The 25,649-nt window shown below is 36.0% G+C and overlaps 4 protein-coding genes across 5 annotated transcripts in view; all 4 read left to right on the forward strand.

The window, feature by feature from the left end:
- Window positions 1–25,649, forward strand: part of LOC141652899 (histone-lysine N-methyltransferase EZA1) — a 149,210-nt gene that overhangs the window by 6,079 nt on the left and 117,482 nt on the right. The gene's annotated exons all lie outside the window — the stretch shown is intronic.
- On the forward strand, window positions 5,174–11,375 carry LOC141652897 (DUF724 domain-containing protein 7-like). Of its 2 annotated transcripts, none has more exons than XM_074460510.1 (9): window positions 5,174–5,859; window positions 6,638–7,045; window positions 7,523–7,978; window positions 8,866–8,944; window positions 9,019–9,209; window positions 9,299–9,401; window positions 9,508–9,834; window positions 10,021–10,170; window positions 10,254–11,375. In XM_074460510.1, the coding sequence occupies exons 1-9, from the start codon at window positions 5,398–5,400 to the stop codon at window positions 11,021–11,023; spliced, it is 2,946 nt and encodes a 981-aa protein (XP_074316611.1). In that variant the 5' UTR covers window positions 5,174–5,397; the 3' UTR covers window positions 11,024–11,375. The 2 variants fall into 2 exon arrangements, with proteins under 2 accessions (XP_074316611.1, XP_074316612.1); XM_074460511.1 differs by having other exon boundaries at window positions 5,230–5,859; window positions 6,959–7,045.
- On the forward strand, window positions 21,245–22,817 carry LOC141652905 (protein AGENET DOMAIN (AGD)-CONTAINING P1-like). Its single transcript, XM_074460521.1, has 2 exons — window positions 21,245–21,865; window positions 22,471–22,817. Exons 1-2 carry the CDS (start codon window positions 21,358–21,360, stop codon window positions 22,491–22,493), a joined length of 531 nt encoding a protein of 176 aa, XP_074316622.1. The 5' UTR covers window positions 21,245–21,357; the 3' UTR covers window positions 22,494–22,817.
- LOC141651040 (pentatricopeptide repeat-containing protein At5g08510-like) lies at window positions 23,858–25,438 on the forward strand. The gene has a single exon (XM_074458768.1). The coding sequence runs from the start codon at window positions 23,858–23,860 to the stop codon at window positions 25,436–25,438; it is 1,581 nt and encodes a 526-aa protein (XP_074314869.1).

A 25,649-nucleotide genomic window follows, 5' to 3' on the forward strand; every position in this document is an offset into this window, starting at 1 on the left:
TACCATCTTAGTTTCAAACGAGGCGACATAAATGAAGCAATTAAGAAGATTGTAACACCCTATGACTCTGAGGCTCTGAGGCTGACAATCAAATTACCTAGAATTCTAGAAACTAGAGTTAACTGTAATCTTGCATAAAAAGTCCAATTTTCCATGCTTCAAACAACTTCAAATGAATTTCGATATGTGAATGCAAATTCTTATTTCAGATGGGCTATTTCCCGTCCGAAATAAGATAGATCAAATGTAGCCATTTTACGGTAAAATGTTACTATTTTCTGATAAAATGTTACCATCATTTTCAGGGTAAAAAATGACAACTTTAGTTACACTATAACATTTGTCATTAAATAATTACATTCTATTAAAAAATGGTGATATTTAATCCATCTTATTTCTGACTGTCTGAAGCAAGACTTATTGTATGCGAATAACTCTCAATTTTTTTTGCAAAATGCTAAACAAAAGATGCATGAAAGTGCCTATGCATAATGTTTAATAAACTGCCAGTTTATAGTTTTATGCATATTATGGTGGATTGGCGGGTATTAGGGTAACCTCATCTAATTAGATGTTGATCATTATGAGTCACAAAATCCTTATAAGAACTCTTAGTCGAATGGTTAAGACAAGGTCTAGGGGTATTTTGTACCGACCTAGTGTCCCATTTTACGCCGAAAAAACAAGGCGCATGTGACATGTCCTTTCTCTTCAAATTGGAATACTCCGTATAATCCACCTATGATAAAGTGGAGAGGGCATGTAATAAATGCTACACAAAATCTCATTGAAGACGGGCGATATTCGTCATAAGTTTGTGACGGACTGATGGATACCGTTTCGTCTCACAAAATGCCCATTGAGAGGTGAGTGGGAAATACATGGGGGTGCCCCACCTTGTCCCCTCTCCCTTTTTGTGAGAGGTCACAAACTTGTGACGAGATTAACCCGTCACTAGCAAGACTAGCTGTAAATGTTAAACGTTGCTAGACAAACCTAAGACATTGCCATAAAATAGGAGCAAAATTGAATTGGACATTAACATTAAGGTCCTGTTCTTTTTGACTTAGGCCCTGTTTTTTTGGACTTAATTTGATTCTAATAATTCGATTGATTGATTGATTCACTCCATTCGATTGATTGATTGATTCACTCCATTGATTGATTGATTGATCGATTGATTCGATTCGATTGATTTATTTCAACATTACTATTATTATTCTTATTGATATTCTTATTATTATTTTTATATTAATGTATTTACTATTGTTATTATTATTATTATTATTATTATTATTATTATTATATTATTTTTATATTTATTATATTACTATTATATTTATTAATAATTAATTCGTATTGTTTATATTATTATATATATATTTAATACATTTATTATTATTATTATTATTATTATTATTATATTATTATATTTATTATTTTATTAATATATTTATTATTATTAATATTATTCATAACATATTTATTATTAATATATTTAATATTATTATATTAAGAAGCTATTATTTAATATTTATTATTTTATTAATATACTCATTATTAATATTATTAATCACATATTTATTATTATTATTATTATTTGTTCCGAGTGTAATTCCAGAGCAAGTATTGTTACCACCCGTGGCTTGTAGAATAATGTCTTGAGTTGAATCCTTCTTTCCTTAATTGTTCCTCTTGACCTCTCCTGCAACAATGAACGAACTGAGGGCTTGGCTTTGTGCCAAGCGTACTCACTCCGACGCTCAAGTCAGTAAACTCAAGGGATAAGTTGTTGTTACTTGACTAAATGTATATTGTAGAGAGATAAGGAAGATAATACCAGATGAATAGTGTTTCTTAGGTTAAGTTGTGGATCCTTTCCTCAATGAAGTTTGAGGAGTATTTATAGACTTTCACCTTTTGTCACGTAGTGGCCAAGTGGCCAAGTGGCTAGCAGGTGGAAAGACTGATTTACCCCTCGGCCGAGGGACCTATGGCAGGCCGGCGGGCCCTGTTGACTCACCGCCGAGGGGTCTTGGATATGAGTACGCGGGTATATGTCCCGGCCGACAGGTTGCCATGCCGAGACCCAGCCGACAGCCGATGGGTCGATCGGCTAGTCGCCTAAGTCGTTGACTTGCTGTGGATATCTTTGACCTTGCTCAATATGTTGACTTGGTCAGCGGTGCAGAATATGCCCCATCATTATTATTATATTTAATATTATTATGTTAATAAGTTATTATATTAGACCTATTATTATTATTATTATTATATTATTTATTTTTTAGTTATTATTATTAATATATTATATTATTATTAATAATGTTATCATTTATATTACTAATATATTTTATTATTATTACTTTATTTATTATTATATTAATATTTTATTTTTTATATATGTTATTAGATTATTATTATTAGATTATATTAATATATTATTATTATTAATGAATAATATTATAATAATATTTATTATTATTATTGGTATTATTTTTATTATAATATTTATTATTATTATTATTATTAATATAATCTTTTTATTATTATTTCGATTGATTGATTGAATCGATTGATTGATTGATTGATTCAGCTCCATTAAGTTCGATTCGATTGATTCAGCTCCATTAAGTTCGATTCGATTGATTCAGACAATTTGGTCAAAAAGAACAGGGCCTTAAAGTCACTTAATTTAAGTTCACTTCAGATCCTATAAGTTGATTCGATTGATTCAAATCCTATAAGTTCGATTCGATTCGAGATCCTATAAGTTGATTCGATTCAGATCTTATAAGTTCGATTCATATCCTATAAGTTCGATTTAACCTATAAGTTGATTGAGATCCTATACCTCACTTAATTTAAGTTCACTTCAGATCCTATAAATTGATTCGATTGATTCGATTCGAGATCCTATAAGTTCGATTCGATTGATTCGAGATCCTATAAGTTCAGTTCACTTCAGATCAGATTAGTTTCAATCCAAAAGAACAAGGCCTAACAACCTAACACCTTTAGATATTTCAAACGTTTCAATCTCGAATCAACGATAAAACAAAACACTAGTATTGCAGACTTTGTTAGGTTCTGTTTGGTAAAACACTAGTATTTCAAATGTTTCAATCTAATACCTCTTCAGATTTCAGTTAGCTTTTCAGTTTTCAGGTACTTTTTCAGATTTCAGATATCTTTTTAGTTAGTTTTACCAAACAGAACCTAACATTTTATCATTAAATGATCTATTAAAAAATGGTGTCCGTATTATTTTAGAGGCAAAATAAGACTTATTGGCAATTTGGCATACGCATATAAGCATATTATCTTCACAGATTCTTATTTGTGACCGATATATCCGTCACAAACTTGCGACGGGTCAAATACAATCCATATAGGGAGATAAGACAAAAGCAAATTGTCTAGAAAGTAGCATTCTTTTTTGTCTTATCTATCCATGTGGTGGTATTTGACCCGTCATTTAACCCGTCGCAAACTTATGACGGATATACTCGTCAGAATGGAGAGTTGCTTTATTATCTTAGGATTCTAGGGGGTTTGTGCTTTTCACTTTGATGGTTTTAAGAGCCCCACTTGCACATGATTTTTTTAAAGTTTTCTAAATAACCTACAAAGAACATTTAAGGTTATTTTTTTATTACAAAATTCTCATTGAAGACGGACACTATTCGTCACAAGCTGAAGACGGATAGTATTCCTCTCACAAAATGCAAATGGATAGTGCAAGTGGGGGTAAAATGGATACCCCCACTTGCCCTCCCACTTGCATTTTGTGAGAGGGTCACTATCCGTCTTCAGCTTGTGACGGATAGTGACCGTCTTCAATGAGACGGACTGTTTTTTATTTTATTTTTTTTATAAGGAAGGGAACTAGATTAATCTCTACAATAGGACCAACTTATGTCGGGGAGTGAGAACATTTAAGGTTGTTAATAATCACTACGGTCTTTTTTTTTTCGTATTTTTTTTTGCAAAAAATAACCATATTATGATTACTTTTGGGTCAATAATGACTACCTTGAAAAAAAATAGATTTTTGAATTTTTTAGTTACACAAAGTGGTCACTATTTAACCAAGTGTGATCACTATTTAGTAAAAAATGATCACTTTATTCTAGTTGTACGCACGAGCGTTGTAAAAGAGAATTTATGATATGAATACAGAATACTCCTTCCAATCACTTCCATATTTCATTTTTCTTATTATTCGGGTTTTCTACCTATTTAATTATTATACTATCCTTTTTATTTTAATTTTAAATCACAGTATCGATAAATTGAGCCAAAATTCTCTCCATTTTCTAAAACAGTTCACAACGGCCTAAATTGTATCTTGTCAACATCGAACAATTCACAATTTATGCATAAAAATAAGGGTTAATAGAATATAAATGAGATAATATTATTAAATGAGTTTGTAAGAGGAAATAGAGAGAAAAGAAACACAAAAACTCCGGATAGACTCTCTCAATATCGTTATTGAGAGACCTCTCACATGATGGGGTGAGAGACCACTGAGTTTCCTTTTTCCCTATTATGTCTCCTACTAAGACGGTCTCTCATGAGACTTACTGGAAAAGAAATGGAGAGGATCCTTGTTGCGATAAATTACAGTTCATAGACTATACATCTGAGGTAGTACCTCTTATTGCTTATTTTCTAAGTTTTATTTTAAAGTTTTTTAGTTTCGCTCTAGTATAAAGTTTTTAAGCACATTTACTAAAACATTACACTAAAAAATTATAATATTGCTCAAAAACTATATTTATAAATGGCAGTTCATAGACTATACATCTGAGGTAATACCTCTTATTGTTTATTTTCTGAGTTTTATTTTAAAGTTTTTGAGTTCTGCTTTAGTATAAAATTTTTGAGCATATTTACTAAAACACTACACTAAAAAAATATAATATTGCTCAAAAACTATATTTATAAATGGTAATATGTTCAAAAAAAATGTGTATATGCTCAAAAACTACAAGGTTTGAGGTACTACCTCAGATGCGTAATCATTTTTCTCTTATAAATGTTCTCTTATAAATGGTAATATGTTCAGAAAAAATATGTATATGCTAAAAAACTACAAGATCTGAGGTACTACCTCAGATGCGTAATTCTTTTTCTCGATAAAGTAGTGTCAAACCGTCTTTCACGAGACCGACTCAAATTACATGAGGCAAATAGCGGTAATTTATTAAGATTCCTAGTTTTTAGTTTGGTAAGAAAATTACAGAATCTTAAAATTGGGGATTAATGGCGTCAATTAAATGTTAACACAATCTGTAAACGGAAGGGAAAGAACCCAACCCTAGTCCGTAAAATTGTTCGGTAGAGAAGAAACAAAACAACACAGTTCAGTTCAATTTGGGGGTAAAAAAAATGGAAGTATTGAATTTAGGAATTGGAATTAAAGTTGAAGTAAGCAGCGACGAAGAAGGTTTCCGTGGAGCTTGGTATGTCGCCACCGTCCTCAAACCACCGTCACCTCCGTCGTCGCCGTCGCCGTCGCCGTCTAATAAAGTATTAGTCGAGTACGATTCATTATTAGCGCAAGAAAACGGTTCAGCTCTTCTTCGAGAATTCGTTGATCTCAAATTCGTCAGACCGCTACCGCCGGTCGATAGCGGTCTGGTTCAGTTTAAACCGGATGACCTCGTTGACGCTTATTATCAAGATGGTTGGTGGTCTGGTGTTATAACTCAGGTTGTTCATCCGCATTCGTTGTATAAAGTGTTTTTCTCGAATCCGCCTGATGAGCTTCTGTTTAATTCTTCGGATTTGCGGATCCATCGGACTTGGATTAGTGGAGTTTGGCTTCGTCCTCCTAAGCCTAATCCCCAGGTTATTTCTTCTTTTTCCGTCTCAGTTATTTGTTTACCTTTTTTATTTATTGTGATTCGGATTAGATAATAATAATGCTGCTTTAGGTTGTAGGGTTACTATGATTGGTAAAATTTTGCTGTTAGGAGCTAAATCTTGCAGCCAAGATACTGTTCTATTAGCTATTGAAGGCGATAATTTTTGTGTTATTAACTCTATTCGTGGGAAATTTCTTAGATTATTGTTGATATTAGAATTGAACTCTCTTTGTTCGAAGAAGTAAAATTAGGCCAATAAAGTAGCGGATTTTATGGCCAAATTAGGGCATTCCTGTACTATTTCTTCGAGGTGGGTTGACAGTATTGGCTTTCACTCTCCTCCTTCGTCCGTCCAAAAGGATGAGATAGATTGGTCCTATTATAGAGAATCAACCTAGTTTTCTTCCCGTTTTTTAAAAAAAAAACAAATCATTTTGAGGTGTAAGTTCACCCATGCACGGTTCTAAAGGATGATTCATGTCAGCCGACCCCCCAAATCATTTTGGGATTAAGGCTCTGATGTTGTTATTGTTGTTGTTTTAAAAAAACAAATGATTGGGACGGAGGGGGTAGAATTAGAATTAGTGTACATCGAGTAATCAATGTTTACATGCTTTTGACTATAGTCAGTGTGCTGAAAATGCTATTATATCTTCAAATCAAATAACCTTACATGCAAATCTTGATAACTAACTACCTTCTGAATCCGACATTATCGCCTTTTAGATACGATACCTCATTGTAATTCTTATTTGTGACAGACAATTAGAGATTACGATTTTAGCCCAGGGACAGCGGTAGAAGTAAACCTAGATGCACATAATTCCCATGATGTGTGGTTGCCTGCTAAAGTTGTTAGACAAGTTTGTAGCACCGTCTTTTTGGTCGAGTACCAAACGACAGTAATGCCAGGATTTCAGAAAGTAGGCGTAGATTGCCTTCACATTAGACCCCCCCCTCCTATTACCTCTACCAAAGCCTTTACCTTATTGGAGAAGGTTGACGCCTTCTGTGATTCTTGCTGGTTGACTGGAATTGTTACCAAAATTCTTGCTGCCGGACGCTACATTGTGTACTTCAAGCACACGAGAAAAGAGAAGGAGCTCTGTCTCACTGACTTACGACATCACATGGAATGGACTAATGGCAAATGGCTCCATTCTCCTCAGGTACCCTACTCTTCTACTCTTTTCATCATCTTGTTTCTACATGTGCTGCGTTTTCTGCATTTACTCCCTCCACATCTATAATATGTTCCACATTGATAAATGATAATGCACAACAACCAACAAGTAGAGTAACATAAGGATAGAAATAAAAGTAGAGAAGGATTATGGGGTCAGGAGTCGTAAGAACCACAAGTTATAAGCAAAAAAGGAAAGTGGTACATTCTGAATTTTCAATATAAGGAAATGTGGAACATCATATAAAAGTGGAGCTGTGAGAGGGAGTATTATCTTTGGCTTTGTTCTAATTTGAGGCCCTCATTATCGTCTATGAGGTTCATTCATTTATGGCCAAAATTGTGCGAGTACTCCGTAACATTCTTATGATAGGATATGGAGAATGTGTTTGTAGACTACAAATTGTAGTGTTCAGGCACTTTATCTGACATAACCTCTGTTTTTTTCCCTCTCCTCTTCTAGGACACCTCAATGGCATCAAAGTCTGATAAGCCGTCAGTCTATCTCAATGGTGGTAACCCGGATAACAAATGTGCTTCTAATGAGGATTCTGTGGTTATGAAGGAAAGTAATGGACATGTTAGGATGTCTGCTGCGAGGCTTTCTGAGAAAGACCCACAAACATCCACGAGTGGAAGGGCTGATTCCATTACCATAACACCGATGAACGAGAGAAACAAACAGACAAATGCTAATGGCGATGCTATTTCTGTGAGGCGTTCAAGAAGATCAACTGAAGAGGCTGTATCTGATGCAATGCTATCTCCTCCAACATGTAACCCAAACATAAAGCAGACAGAGGTTTTGGACACTGGGACCTCATTGGCTCTTGACACCTCAATGTCTGATCATCAAGCGAAATCGAGTTTGAAACAATCTGAAGATGCCAACCAGCCTTCTGATCCTACAGATGTTGAGGTAATGTGAGATTTTACTTTCTTTTTTTCTTTATCTGTTTCTGTGTTCTGTTATGTTTTTGCTGCTTTCTGCAGGGTTGGCCATAATAATACTCCCTCCGTCCCGATCATTTGTTGTCCTTTGGTTTTGGCACAAAGACCAAGGAAAGGGGAGCTGGCCAATTACTAAATGACAAGTGGAATAAATTGAGTGTGAATGATCAAATTACTCATCAAATTCATTCTTAAAATAGAAAGTACAACAAATGACTGAGACACCCCAAAATGGAAAGGGACAACAAATGACCGGGACAGAGGGAGTATTAAATATTGTCATGTTTGATTTATAAGGACTGTTTTTGTAGATCAAAATGTTATATCCTGTTAATCTAGCGCCAGGGAGGGGGATGGCCTTTTTGAATTAAACTCTTACTTTTTGGTAGCTGATAACTTTATATGTCTAGCTCTATACCAAATAATGTGATTGAAAACTCTACATGTGCCTGGAAACTAGGTATTGATGCTTGTTACACTTTTTTTCCTTTCTTCATGCAAAAAGACCGAAATGACAGACTCATTGATAGGATAAATAATTTTAAAATTCCTTCAACTGAAAAATGAAAACATGTTATAATCCCAATTCAATGTGTCTGTAGAATGATCCAGGCACAAGTCGTGTACATGGTACGGATCTGTTTGGGGCAAGTGTTATCAACTCATGCACTTAAGAATCAGGGTCGTGTAGGAGTAAAGGGCTTTGGCTAAATTCTGTGAATTAATGTGAATTTTTCATATTTTTTTTTTTAAATTTCTTTCTTCACACAATCACACTTGCTAATCTGTTATTACCCGTATTTTTCGATAAGTGTCAATGCTAATAGATCGTATAAACATTCAATCGTTTTTAAGGGTGATTATGAGAAGCTTTCTGTAGCTAGAAAGGGGGAAAATCTGCCAAAGCCAAGAGCTCTTGTCGCAGCCCTGTCAGGTAAATGATTTTTTTTGCAATAATCCTTTTAGAGCTTATATATTGAAGATCAACACTATATAGCACAATTTCAGGTAACATTCAGTTGGAAGCACATGCAGAGACTGCCATGGAAAGATCAACTAGAAGTGACTCGCGGAAACCACTTGCTCCACCTGAACCTATTGTGATAGATTTTACGAGAATTAGGTCTGGACCACTTCTGAAAAAGAAGACCATTCTTCACGAGAAACAATTGGATGCTTCAGCAAATCGTGAGACACTGGTAAACTCTGCTCCTACCTAACCTTCCTGCACTGCCTCGCTGGCTGTTTAAAATGCTAATTAACTCATTCTGCACCTTTATTCTGATAGGATGAGCCTCTCAAAGCTGGTGAAGTCATTAATGTGAAGAGAAAGAGAGGCAGGCCACCTAAGGCTCTCTCTCAGCTTGGCAGTCCAAATACTACAGAAGCAGGTATAGTCTGATTGAGGTTGTAAAAATGTGCTATTACTGTTGAGTGATGCCCATGCATATTTTGTAATACTCTTCTGGTTTGTGTTTGAATCTTCATCTGTTCCAGAAAGTGTGGAAAATGTGAGGCAAGATGTTTGTGTGGAAGGCTCCTCTGTAACACCTTCTCGAACTGATCAAGTTGAGAACCCTGTGGCTGTCGATAAGCTGCTTCAGATAAACACCTCAGCTCCTAGTGGCCCGCCTGAAAAAGTTGTAAGCATGAGTAGTGATATTTCCAAAGTGGGTTTGAAATCTAATAAGAGAAGTAATGCAAGGAGACGAGCTGAAAAATACAGAAAAATTTTAGAAGAAGAAACTACGGAACCAGACAATACATTAATATTGAGAGGGAAGAAACTAAAATCAATCAATCAGGCAGAACTTCCATCTGAAGGTATTGATGCTTGTATCATGTAAAGGTGACGTGGATCAGAAGTCACTTTGTTTTCATTACGTGTATATGTCATGAAGATAGTCTAGAACTATAGTGTGTTGCTGAATTCATTGTGCCTCTTGGAGCTGTGATGTGGTGCGTTAACAAGGTTATTAGTTCAACCATTAATTACTTGGAATTTTGCAGACAACTCAAAAGGAGAAGCAGTTGAAGATGCTGAGAATGGAGTAGGCAGAGAAGATAATACAGCTGCTGGTGTAACCTCAAGTAATGCTTCTGATGACCAGCCTTTATCAGCTTGGCTTGAGAAACCACTCTCTCCAGCAACTGATGCAAGTAAGTTCTAGGCAGCTAGTAATTGGTGTCGTGCTCTTTGCTTAGTTTATTTATGTATAATGTCCTTGTGGTGTGTGTTTTAGGAGGCTCTATGGATCGGCTTGCAGGTCAATCTGGTGAGACTGAATATGAAGCGCCACAAGGTGGTCAATCTAAGGAAAATGGACCAGAGGAAAGAGACGAGATGTCAGCTGAACATCCAAGGCATGATAATGATTTATCCAACAGACGAGATGAGATGCCAACAATAGAATGTAATACACTTGTGGGCGGAGAAGATGAAGAATTGCCTTTCATAAAGAACTCGGTTATATGGGAAATGATAGAATCCATGGAAATATTGAAGGTGGTTCCACAAAAGCCACATTTCAGGCCCCTGTATAATTGTAAGGAAGAATGTAGAGAAGGATTGGCCATAGGGAGAATGGTGACTTTTACGAGTATAGCGGAGAAGATATCAAAGGCTCATTTTGAAGACCCAGAGAGGATGTTGAAAGGGTACGGGGAGGCACTGGGGGAGTTGGAAGAACACGGATTTGAGATAATAGGAGTGAGGGAGAGGTTGGAGAAGCTGATATCCATAAAGAAAAGGCATGACGAGGACGAAAAGAGGAGAGAAGAGATAGCAAGGCAGATAAGAGAAAGAGAGGAGGAGATAGCAACGATGGAAGAGGAAATAGAGGAGGTGGAGAAAGAGATGGAGGAGGTGAAGGAGAAACAGAGAAGAATGGAGTGGAGGAAAGAGAAGAAGGAAGGGGAGATGAGGATGGTAGAGGCGACTGTGGTAGCTGTGAAGGGTGTGCTTGCAAATGCTCGACTGGAATTTGACAAGCTTGCTGCTTCATTCTTGTAATCCTGGCAGGGATTCTGTGTCATTTGTGTACTACCACGACAAACTTGATTGTAGTGCATGTCGACTGGGCTACAGTGCAGCAATGAAGCATTGCATTGTTGATTTGCCGGGGGGGCTAAGGCCTGAGAATACGAGATTGGTCAGTATATGTAGATGTCAAGGTGTGTAAGTGTAGGCAGCGACGTAAATACGTAGAAACCAGCTTTCCCTTCCTCAATTATCAATTTGTCAATCCTTTACTCTGTACATCATACTTATGCGTGGGCAGCAGTCCCCACCTCATTTTTCTCCCTTGGACATATATGTGATATGTCGACTGCGTCAATACATTTTACCACCTGCTCCTTCGTTCTGGTCATTTGTTTACCTTTTCTTTTGCCACAAAGACAAGGAAAAGAAGAGAATATCATTTGTGGTTATCGTCATTGGAAGACAAATGGACAATAATGTATGCGAGACATCAAATTGCCCACTGGAAACATTTCTGATATAGAAAGGTAAATAAATGAACGAGTCATTCAAATATAGAATAGACAGACTAATGACTCGGACGGAAAGAAGTAGTAATCTTATTCACCTTGGCTTTGGAGCTTTTCAGACGGAAATTAGCGTCTGAAGGGAGACCTGATGATTTTCTTCAAAGGTAAAGTAGTATTCTATCCATTTTCTCAAATCATCTCAAAATAGAAAATATGACAATATACATGAATGAAGAGAGTAATATTCAACATAAATTCTCATCACAAGTAGGGATGGCAATAGATCGAGTTTGGGCTCGGTAAAGCTTCATCTTTCATCTATTCGTTACTTTAAAGTCTCATCCAACCCATCTGTCATCCGTGAAATTTATTATCCGTTATCCATTCATCCATCATTGATCATCCATGGATGAAACGGTCAGATCGGGTAATTGTGTATTTATATGTTTTAAGTTAAAAAAAATAATGATTTTTTTATTCTCTATAAAAATAACGGAAAATTCACGTGGCACCCTCGAACTTTGCCATTTTGTACGTGGTACCCAAATTTTTAATTTTGTGTACATGATACCCTTCATGTTTGATTTTCATGCATAACATGCCCTTTTTTGTCGCTAGAAAAAAATTCAATTGCGCATAACTCCGAGACCGGAATCCAGAATCAGCCAATTTTTTTCCTAAAATGATTATCTCGTCATAATCTACGATTTGAGAAAACAAAATTTGCCGGCTGATATTTTATAGGGTTTTTTTTAACGGAAATCTCAAATCAACCATATTTTCGATGTTAAACTTCTGAATGACCATTTTCGCTTTATCAATTTATAGATGTCGAAGAGATAATCAATTTGAAAAAAAAAATTAGTCAATTCCGATTTTTAATTTATGATTTGTGTTCAACTGAAAATTTTAAGAACGATAAAAAGGGCGCGTTGTGCTTGAAAATCAAATCTCAAGGATATTATGTACACAAACTTAAAAAGTTGGGTATCACGTACAAAATGGCAAAACGTGAATTTTCCGTAAAAATAAAGCTAGATAATTATTTTAGTTTAACTTTCTAGTTTGTAGTTCGCAAAATGTATATTTTGAGAGTATAAAAATTTTAAATATTGAATATTTTATATCTTAATAATGTATTATATGCAAAAAAAAAGTTTAAATAGAAAATAATAAAAGCGGGTGCTGGATAGATGGCAGGTGAAATTTCTTCATCAAACCCATAATCCATTTGTTATCCATTTCATCTATCATTCATTCTTCTTTTAGAATCGGATTTTGATCAAGTGCGGTGAAATCAACATCCTTAATCACAAGCTTGTGACAATGTGATATTTTTGTGATCACAAATTCTCACTTGTGACGAACACTAACCGTCACAAGTGAGTGACGGGGTCACCTCCCTCTCACACAAATGCAAGTGGGAGGACAAGTGGGCCGAAAATGGAGCGCCCCACTTGCCTCCCACTTGCATTTGTATGAGAGGGAGATAACCCGTAATTCACTTGTAACGGATAGTGTCTATCACAAGTGAAACTGGCTGTTTTGTGATAAAACCATTATCTTTTTTTTTTTTTTTTTTTTTTTTGTGACAACGATAAAACCATTATCTAATAAAATAAAAATTTGTGAATGAGATTACTTGCTTATTCTATACTTCTATCCTTATCTATCCTTATTATAAAAGAGGATACTGTTGTGACAATACTTTGAGTATGCTTGTGTCCTCGCATGACGTCATTAATTACACTTCTGCCATTCCGTCTTCACTTTTTGCTTTGTTTATTCTTATATCCTGCCTGTCACTCCTAAAAGCCACTCTTGCTTTTCACCTTTGTTTCTCGCCTCTTTTTTCCAAAGCTAAGTCTGGTAGTCTTTCTTGTTTCCTTGTCGTCACTATCGGTGCATCTTTGTATCATTTTCTTCCCTTCATCCCCACCAACGTTTCTACAAGACTACAATTGCTTATCTTTGTTGCTACATATCGAAGGAGAATCAGGTACTTGCGCTATTAACAGATGGCAATTCGCGCCATAGAAGTAGCATTCTGAGGTTAGTTTGACACCGTCTTCTTCCGTTTATATTATTTCTTGTTTGCTTGAAGGAGATAATTTGTGGGAGCTACCAGCTCGTAGTCGATCTATTGTGTTCAGGAGTTTAGGTGGGCATATTCACTGAACAAAACTTCTTTTACGTATGTGCCCACCAGGTGTTTGATGAATTGGCAAAGTAAATATTACTTTGCTCTTTTTTTTATACTGTGTTCATAGTTTTAAGTTCATCCATATAGGCTAACTACTGCAAAATGACCTATAAGAATAAACAAAGCAAAAAGGAGTATAAATATGCCCACCTAAACTAGTATATAAAAAGAGAATACATGCGTGACAGTAATTTCAACCTGCTTGTGTCCTCCTATGACATCACTATTTACGATTTTGCCATTCCTTCTATTTTTTTAATCTCACTGTATTTCTTGTTCTTCTTGCTTCTGCTGCGCATCATCATCATTAGCATCTTACCTCCATCACAGGTAATTATTTCACACTATCCAACAAAATTAATTACCATATTATTTCATTGATCTATTTCAGTCATTCGTAATTTGTGAAGTCAAAACCATAAACCGTTTACTGAATTCACCCAGACCATCTTGACCGACACCGCCATTAAAAACGCAGCATCTCAGCAACAAACAAAGCACGAACCCGCAACAAAGGCGAAGAAAAACTTCCTGAGATTGAAAGGAATCCAACACTTCAGACTCCCATCATTATCGACGACATTGGTTCAGACAAAACTGCCCCTGATCTTCGCAAACACGAAGTCAACCTTCTTTGGCTCTTCCAGAAGTTCTGTGACGATCGCGTTTTCGAGATTAATGCAAGAATCCAGCGACTACACAATTGAAGTACAGGAGTTCTCTTTTGTGGTATGTTTCGGACCTTTTGGGCTTGCTTTTTTTTTTTTTTGCATAATCAACTGTTACCGTTTCATATATTGGTGTTGGTTTGATTTTTTATGGGTTTCTGAACTTTGGTACAGACATTTTCTTATCACAAATTTCGTTTCCGATTATGCGCATAAGCTGTTCGATGAATTGTCCCGATTAAAACTCAAATGATTTTTCGTTCAGGCGTTTGTCCTTTTTCTGAGCATTCATTTTCTCTGTAATGGTGCATCGTTTTAGTTATTTTAATTACCTATGTAAGTCCATTTCTCGACCTCATTGTGCTTTCAAAGATCGCCAAATGGTTAGCGTTGTTTGTGTTCGTCCTTCTATGGGGTAGCCATCTTATGTCACTATGTTAACCATTGTTTTTCCGCAGTTATTTAAGCAACAATCATATTAGTAGGAGCCTTACTTCAGATTTACCAATTTCATTGAAAAACTTGTAAGTTGCACGGCAATAATCGCAATATATTATGTGATGTCGAAACATCGGCTTTCAAAGATTTCTTAAGTTTCTTGTGTTTTTGTCCAGTTCTCTTTCAGATAACAATTTAAGTGTAAGCATCCCAGATAGTATCTATTCTCTTACCAATCTTACTGCATTGTAAGTTTTCATTTTCTTTTGTTCTTGAATCATGGTGTATGGTCGCAGCAACTGCTATAAACATTTTCCCAAAAAATCAACGCAAATTCATAAGACAATCCTAATTTCAGTACTACTTCGATTTCTTCACTACATGTATATCCTAATAACTCGGAAAGCTTTCAGCAAGAATCCAGCGACTACACAATTGAAGTACACGATTTCTCTCTTGTGGTATGTTTCGGACCTTTTGGGCTTCCCAAAGCAGCGTATAGAGTTGTTGGTTACCTGGAGGAAGCAGCGATATACACCGAGTATCTGAAGGACATTGAATGCAACTCTGAAAAATGTTACTGTCATCCGTGCTGATGAAGCTCATTTTCCTTATGTGAGTAGCTCATTCTCAACCGGAGCTGTCACATTATTACATGTGCAATCTAGCAAGCCGTCAGCTCAGACGGCTTCCTAGCTGCCTGTACTTCAGAGTAATGAATTCGAGCTTAATTTAGTGTTTGACCCTCTGAGATCACCTAATTACAAGGTTGTTTGCCTGCAAAAGGTAGATGGGCAGGAGTCAAACTACAAAGTAGCGGTATATTTGTCTGAGACGGGTGTATGGAGTCTCTCTGAAGAGTCTGTTTACGTCCCTGATGATGTGGAGTTCAAGGTCGGTGCCTCCAGCAATAATGCAATTCATTGGCTGAAGAATGCTGTCAGCGGATTATACCTTGCATTGAATAATACAAAAATGCTATGCGAAATGCCAGAGTTTCCTATAAGGGATGAAGTCCCAAGTATCATAGCATAAATTTAAGTACCTTGGTGAATCCAAATTAAAGACTACTTGTTCTATATAATTTCGCACCCTCTTCTAAACTGTTACAAGATATACCACAGATGAAACAAGATTACTCAGGGTGGGCCTTGAAATCAAGGCTTAATCTCAATGTATTAGTCACTTAATATCCTTCTATAGCTTGGAATTTCGGGTTTCATCCTTTGCTTTCCGAATATGAGTGTGATGTCTTGAGTGTTATTCATTCCAAGAACGATGAGGAAGATTTGGAAGTTGTGTTATCAATACCAGGTGACGACGTAACTTTTAATCTCAAAGAAGAAAACCTCAACAGATATGCATGATCCGGTTTTTCGTCCCTCTGATGTAACTATTAGGTATAAAACCCATTCAATGTATGAATATTTTGAAACATTTTCTCTTGTTTAATGTAGATTACAGTGTGAAACTTTTTTTTGGTTGTTTAAAATAAACAATCGGAGATGTAATTCATAGTATGTCCGCAGTTGTTTTTATTGAATTTCTAAAATAAAGTTTTTCCAATAATAGCTCTAAATCGAAAAACTATGTAAATAAATAAACTGGAATTTTTTTTGTTTTTGCTCATAAGTAAGCTATGCATGCATCGTAGTCAATAATATATAATTTTATTTTACGGTTTACTAAACATAGCAACTTGCAGTGTAATTTGGATTTTCCTTTTAATCTCAAATTGTGATCCTTTTAGAAAAATCGAAAATATTAAAGTTCGAATTTTTTGTTAGGATGATAGGGAGACCAAAATCAAACGACAAAATAGCATTAGTAAATTACAATTACAATAGCAATTTTTAATACACAAAATCTCATTGAAGACGGGCGATATCCGTCGCGAACTCACGACGGATACCATTTCTCTCACAAAATACTCATTGAGAGGTGAGTGAGAAAGCACATGGAGGGTGCCCACCTTGTCCCCCTCTCTCCTTTTTGTGAGAGGTCTTGAACTGTGACGGATTAGCCCGTCACACGCAAGACGCTTTGTTTTTAATATAGTGTTGGTTTTCCACATTCTTATTTTATCGTCGTCGATGTTACCTAAATAACACTTTGAATCTTAAAAGAAAATGCATTTATTTAGGTGTAATACATACTGTTTTAGTTATAATTTGCTAACATTAATCAACCATTAAATGTGCCGGTGACTGTTATTTAATGGCAAGGGATATGTTAGTCGTATAATGTAAGAAAAAACCGTCGCATATTTTATATACATTAACCTATTAACAAAAACTATTCAATAAATATATAAAACTCCTTGCATGATTCAATATCGCTACTTCGTGTGTCTTAACGTCATTATATGTGGAATATATATAATGTTAATTTCATCTGTGCTAAGTCATACAAATCCATTTACGGAAAAAATGAAATCTTATCTTTTAGAAAAGTTGAACTTGTGAGTAGTTGTGACTCACTTAGGGGGTGTTTGGTTGGCTCTCTTGGAATGAATTGGAATGGATTTGCTCCCTTCCAATGTTTGGTTGGAGTCTTTTGGAATCCAACTCCCTAGAATCTCATACACAACTTCCCCCTTTGGTATCAAACTCCGTTCCTCCCTTTTACAATTTTAAGATGAACCAAACAAGTTTATGAGGGAATGGATTTAGAACCCCATACCATCATGGATTCATATTCCAATCCATTTCATTCCATGCTATTGAACCAAACGTCCCCTTAATTTAATTTTAAAGCTATAAAGAGATCCGTTGATGCTTATCTTGTTTTAAAAAAAAAATGCAGATACATGAAATTCATGTAATAAAATTGCCTTAATTTTATGTACAGTATATGTACTTTTAATTTCATTTTCGATAACTCATAAAAATCCATTTGCCGATAAAATGAACTCATATCCTTCCCAAGAGTTGAATTAGTGATACACGTAATTTAATTGAAAAGCTATATAGCAACACGTATCCTATTGATTTCAAATAAGAAAGAACTAAAGGTCATGTTGCATGAACGTAAAGCTCTCTATAAATACACGACATAGGGTGGTAACTTGACAACAACTATTCATAGTTGATAGCTTGCGATGAGTATTACTTCTCATCTGTACATTCAAATATTATTTGTACAATGTAGTTCTTTTCTTTAATTTATACATCTTTACGTACTTATTAAACTAAATTTGTTATCTGATTTGTTTCAGACTCTTCAGGAATACAACGACGTTCACTAGAAGTAAACGTAAAGATTATTTTAAATGATATACTTAAACAACTTGAGTTACCGATTGCCGAATTTGGTATTCATACTGATGATGAACTTAAAAGTTTCGTTCGAATACGTGTTAGTCGTTTGTCTTCCGAGATGTTAAAAATTATCGGAAAGTCGTCCAAGCTTGTCGGCCGGTTTCATAAAATTGTGCAAGAAAGAGCTTATAATCTTATATGGACTCGACGTCTTTGATTTCAACTACTACGACATGCAACTGTTGCAACACAACTACAACACCCTAAAAGCTGCGTACTACACGACTACAAGACATGAAATACTTCCTGAAATTGAAAATCTATCGCTTTCAGATAAAGACTGAACAAGTTAAACAGTGAACTCGGTGTCATCAAAACAATAATGTTAATAATAATGTAAATAGAAAAATAAGGGATAAAATAATTGTATAATATAACCCCAGTGTGTTTTTTAAATGTTTAATTGTATATATAAATAAGTGATGTTCTACAATTTTTATATCTAATTTTAATTTTTGTCTATATCATTTACTCCTAGTAGATATCGTCTGCAAACACTACTGTTGCTGCAAATGAAAAACGTTGGATGCCGCGTGCGGGGCACGCGGCGTTCTAACTAGTCTAACAAAATGGTCAAATCTCTTCAATTATAATTGTGATTGTCACAACTCCAACTGAATATTTAATGCACAAGTGAATGTCCAAGGCAGCTTTATAGAATAGTGTGTAAAGTCTTTGCCTCTTTGGGGTAGGAATGGCGGTGGGTCGGGGACCCAACCTAGATCCCGAGGGTCGGACCCTAATGGGTTGGGTATATGTCTTATTTTTTCAGGCCCAATGGGTATGGGTCGGGTATGGGTCTTAAGAAAATATTTCGGGTCCGGATCCGGGTCTTAGTTATGAGACATATACCCAACCCTTAGACCTTTTATTAAAAAAAAATAAAAAAAATCAAAATCACAACTTTTTTGAATTCATACTGGCAGACCGTAGAAACCAAAGCAATTAAAGTCTCTTTCTCTCCCTCATCCCATAAAGTGATAAAACCCAACCAAACTCTTTTGACAATACCACCAATCCACCACTGACACAAGGAAACCACCACCACAGCACTGATACGCGACTGGCAACCACCTCTCTAATAGGCAGCGACCGACAACCACCATTAACGGCAGCCAGCGACGGTCAGATGGAGACGGCTATCAAGTACGATATTGATTTTAGGGTTCCGTGTTTGATTCTTTCACATGCATGTATTTGGAGGTAAAATTAATTTAGGTCTTCTTTGTCTTTCTTAATCTCTTTGGTATGTATATTCGATTTGGTAGTGTACAATAGAGATTAATAAACTCATAATGTTAAAGTAGTATGAATTTTTTTTTTAATATTATATACCCCTTAGCTGTTAATCCTGCTATTAAAGTGGCTGAAACTCGGACCCGCGGGTAGAGCCAGACCCAACCCTTACCCATAGGGTCCGGGTATGGGTCTTCAAATTTTAGACCCATGCGGGTCTGGGCCGGGTACGGGTCCAAAGGGAAAATCCCGGGTCCGGGTCCGGGTCTGGGTGGACCGGACCCAGACCCCACCCATTGCCATCCCTACTTTGGGGTCTTTCCCATTTTTGTGTAATATTACTCCCTCAATCCCATTAATAATTTATAATTACTTTATGTACGATTATTAAAGTAAAGAGAAAAAATAAGTATATAATTATAAAAAAATTAAAAACAACTTGAAATGAGGAGAAATGTAACATTTCACATTTACCTGAGTTGATTTATTTATTAATAAAGAAAATTGTAAATGTTTGACGGATATACTTTAAATAGGAAAGTGTAAGCTATTAATCAAGACAGAGGGAGTGTCTTTTTCTTTTGGTGAACCCGACATAATATTAGTGTCTCTCTTTTGAGATTGCTAATAAAAGAGTTTGTAGATTAGCGTTTTATGTGGTTTTTTCAATTTCCGTTTTACAAATAACATTTCTTTTTTGTTGATGAATACTTTTAATACTTCTTCCTATTCCTAATAACCTTCCCCTTTCATGGAGGGCACAAGAATTAAGGGAGGAGAGTATTATATGGTAAAGTATTGTAGTGGGGTAAGAGATTGGAGAGAGAGAAGATATTGTGTGATTAAAATAAGTATTGTTGTGGGGTAAAGTGATTAAAATAAGTATTGTTGTGGGGTAAAGTGATTAAAATAAGTATTATTGTAGGGTAAGGTGATTAAAATAAGATAAAATATGAGTATTGTGGGGTATTGTTCTGGGGTGGGGTGATTAAAATAAGTATAAAAGTTTGCCAAATAAGGAAATAAGGAGTATTGTGAATAGACGAAAAAGGAAATAGGGAGAGTTATTTAGAATAGGAGGGAGTATAATACTAGTGCAGGTCCCGTGCAAATGCATTGTATTTTAGATACAAATATTTGAAATTTGACAATTAATCAAACTAATGCTATTTATCTCTATTTTGAAAAGGGTACAAAATTTGCATATATAATTCCAAGGAGATACTATTTTATTAGCCTTATTTATGTAAACGTTAAACAATGATTGATGTCATAAAATTAATTAGGAGACAAATATTATTTGATAGTAAATATAGATAGTCAACACTGATTAATTAGGAAATAAATATTATCTAGCAAAATATCACTCAAGCGAGAAATTTAAGCGGAAAACTTTGGAGATGTGTTAACCTTTTACTTAGTATATAAGGGATTAGTGTAAATGGACCAACTAGGGAGAAAAAAGCAGATAGGAAAAGATGATGATTAATGAAAATAATTGCTTTTCTATGAGACGGTTTCACTCTAATATAGAGCAAAACGGATCCATAAAAATAAATATTATAATACACTTAAGAAAATGGATTAAAATTAAGAACGGTTGACCCTAATATTAAAGAATCCATCTTATAACCTAGTCAGGGAATCCATTCTCATTGCACCAAAATACAGCCTTTAAGGGTTCGATTCTCAGTGCGCTAAAGGTAAAACCTACTGTTTGACCAAAACTTTTTTACACTAAAGAAAAAAGGGATTAAAAAACGATTTTATATCGGAATTATTGTAATGAAAGTGAGATTAAATATTATTACTAACTTAAAACAAAAAAATGAAAGTGGGTGGAAAAGTCCAGCTGTAGGCGGGCAAAGCATTGCATTTAAGGCAACACCTCTCTCTCCTTTTCCCTCAGTCTTCTCCACTCCTCTTTATCTCTCTTGCTGTTTGTATTCTGCACTTCTTCATTACCTCCATTAAAATCAAACAAACAAAAATGGCGAGAGAAAAAACCAAAGAAGACTCAGAAATGTTCAAGAAAGGAGTGGCCGTAGAAGTAAGCTCAGAAGACGAAGGACTCCGAGGTTCATGGTACACCGCAACCGTAATCCGAAACCAAACCCAAACCCACAACAAAATACTCGTTGAATACCACAATCTTGTTGCTGATGAACAAGGTTCCAAGAAACTTCAGGAGTTAGTGGACCCTATCTTGATCCGACCCATTCCGCCTTGTTCACAAGGTCCGAACCCGCCTGTGTATCGGGTTATGGATGATGTTGATGCTTTTCATCATGATGGTTGGTGGGAAGGTGTTGTTACTCGTGTGTTGGTTGATAATAGAAATTCTCCCAAATATTCTGTGTTTTTTCGGTGTTCTCGTGAACAGATTGATTTTTCGACGAATGATTTGCGTCTTCATCGTGAATGGCTTGGTGGTAATCGATGGAATCCTTCTCCTTCTCCTTCTCCGTCTACTAGAACTAGAGCTGCACCCTCTTCAGGTTCGTTTCGTGTCATTTGTTTAATTTTCCGTTTTTGTGTGTCTTAGTCAATTGTTTACCTTTCTATTTTGGGAATGTTTTTGATGAACAATTTGATTTTTAACCCTCAATTTGTTTACGTTTTTCATTTTGGTTGTCTTATTTAATTGTTTACATTTCTGTTTTGGGAATGTTTTTGATGAATAATTTGATTTTTCACAAAATTGATTTACATGTCATCAAATAATTAGTCCCGTTATCTTTTCTTGTTCTTTGTGCCAAAATTAGGTAAATAAATAATCGAGACGGAGCCGTTAATGTATTATACAAAAAGTTGTATATACAACTTATTCAGTGTTGTGGAGCTTTGTCACAAAGTTGTCGAGCTCTATTAACAAAATTATCGAGTTATGATACAAAGTTGTTGAACTTAACAAAATAATTATTAAGCTCAATAACTTCGCAAAATAGCTCAATAACTTGTAAAATAACTCAACAACTTTGTGTGAGAGCTCGATAACTTTGACGTGGTTGTACATAGCTCTTATACAACCAGTTGTAGGATAATATTTGTGGAGACGGAGTGAGTATAATTCTGAGTCGTTTACCTTCATTTCTTGGAACAGGTGGCAGGACATCCAGAAGATGAAAGATCTTTCACTACATCAGAGTATCAGAGTCTTTATGTTTATTTCTAAAGTAAGTCTTGCTTAAGACGGGGCAACATGTACCGGTTTTTAAGGGTAATTAATTAATCTCGAGTGTTTTTGGGGAATGAATGTGTGTAATCAGGCACAGAATGTTTAATGTTAGGTACAGGAAATGGTGGTGGTGTCAATACAGTCATTATTCAGGAATTGATTGATTGAGAAACTAGGTTGGTTACTTGGTTTTAGGAATGTTATTGTATGTAGTCCGTACTGCTTATGAATTATGATCATGCTTTTATGACATCAATAGCTTTTCATGCTGCCGTTTTCTTTGTGTGATTCTGTCTTTCAGATTTCCCCTCAATCGTTTGGTGTACCCCTATTATTAATTAACGGCAAGTCTTGTTTGTGACGGTTACTTTATTTCGTGTTTGGTCTGTTATATATTGGCACCCGTGATTTTTGGTTCCACAAATTTCTCGACTCATATATTCATCAACACATTCTTGCCTTTTGTAAGAGGAAGGAGGGAGTAAGGAGTTTCCCTCCAAATGTTTCGTCTGTTGGAGGGGAAATATGGTTAAAGAAGAGAAATGGAGGGATTCATTTTCCCTCCATTTCCAATTAACCAAACAATGGAATTGTCACCTTTCCAATTTCTTCCCTTCATTATTACACAAATTCTTATTTCAGACGGTCATATCCGTCTAAAATGGTTAGACGGATACCATTTCCTCTCACAAAAAATCCATTTAGGGTGTGAGTGGGAAAGCACATGGGGGTGTCCCACCACCCATGTGCTTTTCACTTGTGAGAGGTCTTAATGCGGTCTGAAATAAGGCGGTCTTAAGCAAGACGGAGTGTCATTATTATGATATCGGATAGTACCATCACGATTATATAAATGAGTTAAGCTATAATAGAGGGATTTTCACCTCTGAAAAACCTGAACAAAGATTAAAGCATATTGTATAATTATTTTATATTATGCACATTATCTAATAGTGCCCTGGGCAAAATTAGGTTGACAAAAAAGTACTATGATTGGAAAAAGCTATTGATTTACAAATTCTTATGTAAGGCGGACTTGCACAAGAAGTTTGTAAATTAATGCGCTTCATATTGCAAAAGAAGTGAAGATTCCCTTTTATGTAAATGGGTTATGTTAGTTGTATTATGAATTTATAATCCGTTTTACACAATACTTGTGTAAGACAGTCTTACACGACGAGAATAAGAATGATGTGAAATCTTAGGAATAAAACTATAAACGGTTAGCTGACAGTTGACAGTTGACAGTTGACAGATTTGACATCCTGTGTCCCCCACCTTTGTGGTTTGGTGAGGTTGGTTCAGGTGAAAAATGTGGTTGAGGAAATCCCACCAAGGATTGAAGCCGATGAGGATTACCCGCCAATTCTCGGGAATCTCATCGGCTACTTTAAATCAGATGATGAGGTCATCGGGTGGCCTTACCCATCTCCGTCACCTCTTTGATGAATTCCCGACCTCTCGCAATCTCGTCTCTTGGAATATCCTCATTGCTGGGTATGTCCGACACGGTTGTATTCCCACTGCCCTCCACCTGTTTGATGAAATGCGCCACAGAGATATTGTCACTTGGAATACCTTGTTCTCTGCTTTCCAAAACAAGCAGGACTACCACTCCACCTTCCAATATTACCGTCTTTTACAGTCGTCTGGTTTCCGCCCTAATCACTACACTTTCTCCATCGTCATCACCTCCTTTTTAGTTTCTTCTGTCGATATTATCCTCCCTCAGATTCATGCTCAGATTGTTTCTCTTGGTTATAGTTCTAATGCTTTTGTCGGGTCAGCTTTGATTAGAGGATACACAAAATTGGGGGATCATTCTGCGTTATGCTGCGTGTTTCGTGATATATTAGAAAAGAGTGTTCCTGTCTGGAATGCCTTCATTTTGGGTCTTATGGATTTAGGTCTCACCCTTGAAGCTCACAGAGCATTCAATCGGATGCCTCGGAGAAATGTCGTCTCTTGGACTATATTGATTGACGGGTTTTTGAAAAATGACCAGTTTCAGAAGGCTCGTTATATTTTCGATAAGATGGATGAAAAGAATATAATTTCCTGGACTGCAATGATCTCTGGCTATGTGCGACTAGGAAAGTATTTTAACGCTTTGGAGTTGTTCCCTGTGATGATAAGATCAGGGACTCGGCCAAATCAGCACACGTTTTCAAGCATTTTAGCAGCTTGTGCTAAGCATTCGGAACTTCTTATAGGGGAGCAACTCCATACGAGCATTCTCAAGTACGGTATAACTGATGAAATTGTAGTTTTAACTGCCCTTGTCGGCATGTATGCCAAATGTGGAAACATTGACGCTGCACATCGTATATTTAAAACACTGCCTGAAAAAACTCTGCCGTCATGGAACACAATTATAGGTGGTTTTGCAATGCATGGGCTCGCTAGAAGAGCTGTGAACGCATTTGAGGAAATGACTAGTGGTGGTATAAGGCCTGATCAAACGACCTTTGTCCATGTTTTATCCGCTTGTGGGCATGGAGGTGAAGTTTTAGAAGGTGAAAGGATCTTTGTAAGCATGGAGAAAACTTACGGCATACCTGCAGAAAAAGAGCATTATGCTTGCATGGTCGATCTATACGGAAGAGCGGGTCTTTTAGACAAGGCACTGAGCTTTATTAAAGGCATGCCATTACAGGCAGACGTCGTGGTATGGGGCGCGTTGCTTGGGTCATGTGCCGTGCATTCAGATTCAGAATTCAGCAGTAATGCTGTAGAAGCAGTCCTCAAATTAGAAAATGATAACCCTGCTGTTTATTCACTGCTGTCAAAAATCTATGGTGAAAAAGGAGTTTGGAGTTCTGTGACATACCTAAAAAATAAGATGAAAGAAAATAACATAAAAATTCATAAAGCTGGCAGCTGGATTGGTTAACAGTTAGCAGGAAAAATGCTTGATAGATCAGAATATCAGATACTCCTTTTGAACCCGAGATGGCTCAGTTGGAAAAAAAATGATTGAGATGAGAAGTATTATCCGAGTATATATTTTCCGTCTACCACAAGGCAAAGGATGTGGAGATGATGATCTTAGCCTGCAGCTATGGCTCAGCAAAATCCATATTGAAGACATCCGAGAAAGGTTA

The sequence above is a fragment of the Silene latifolia genome, chromosome 4 (genome assembly GCF_048544455.1).
Source record: "Silene latifolia isolate original U9 population chromosome 4, ASM4854445v1, whole genome shotgun sequence".
In the NCBI taxonomy this organism is placed as follows: domain Eukaryota; kingdom Viridiplantae; phylum Streptophyta; class Magnoliopsida; order Caryophyllales; family Caryophyllaceae; genus Silene; species Silene latifolia.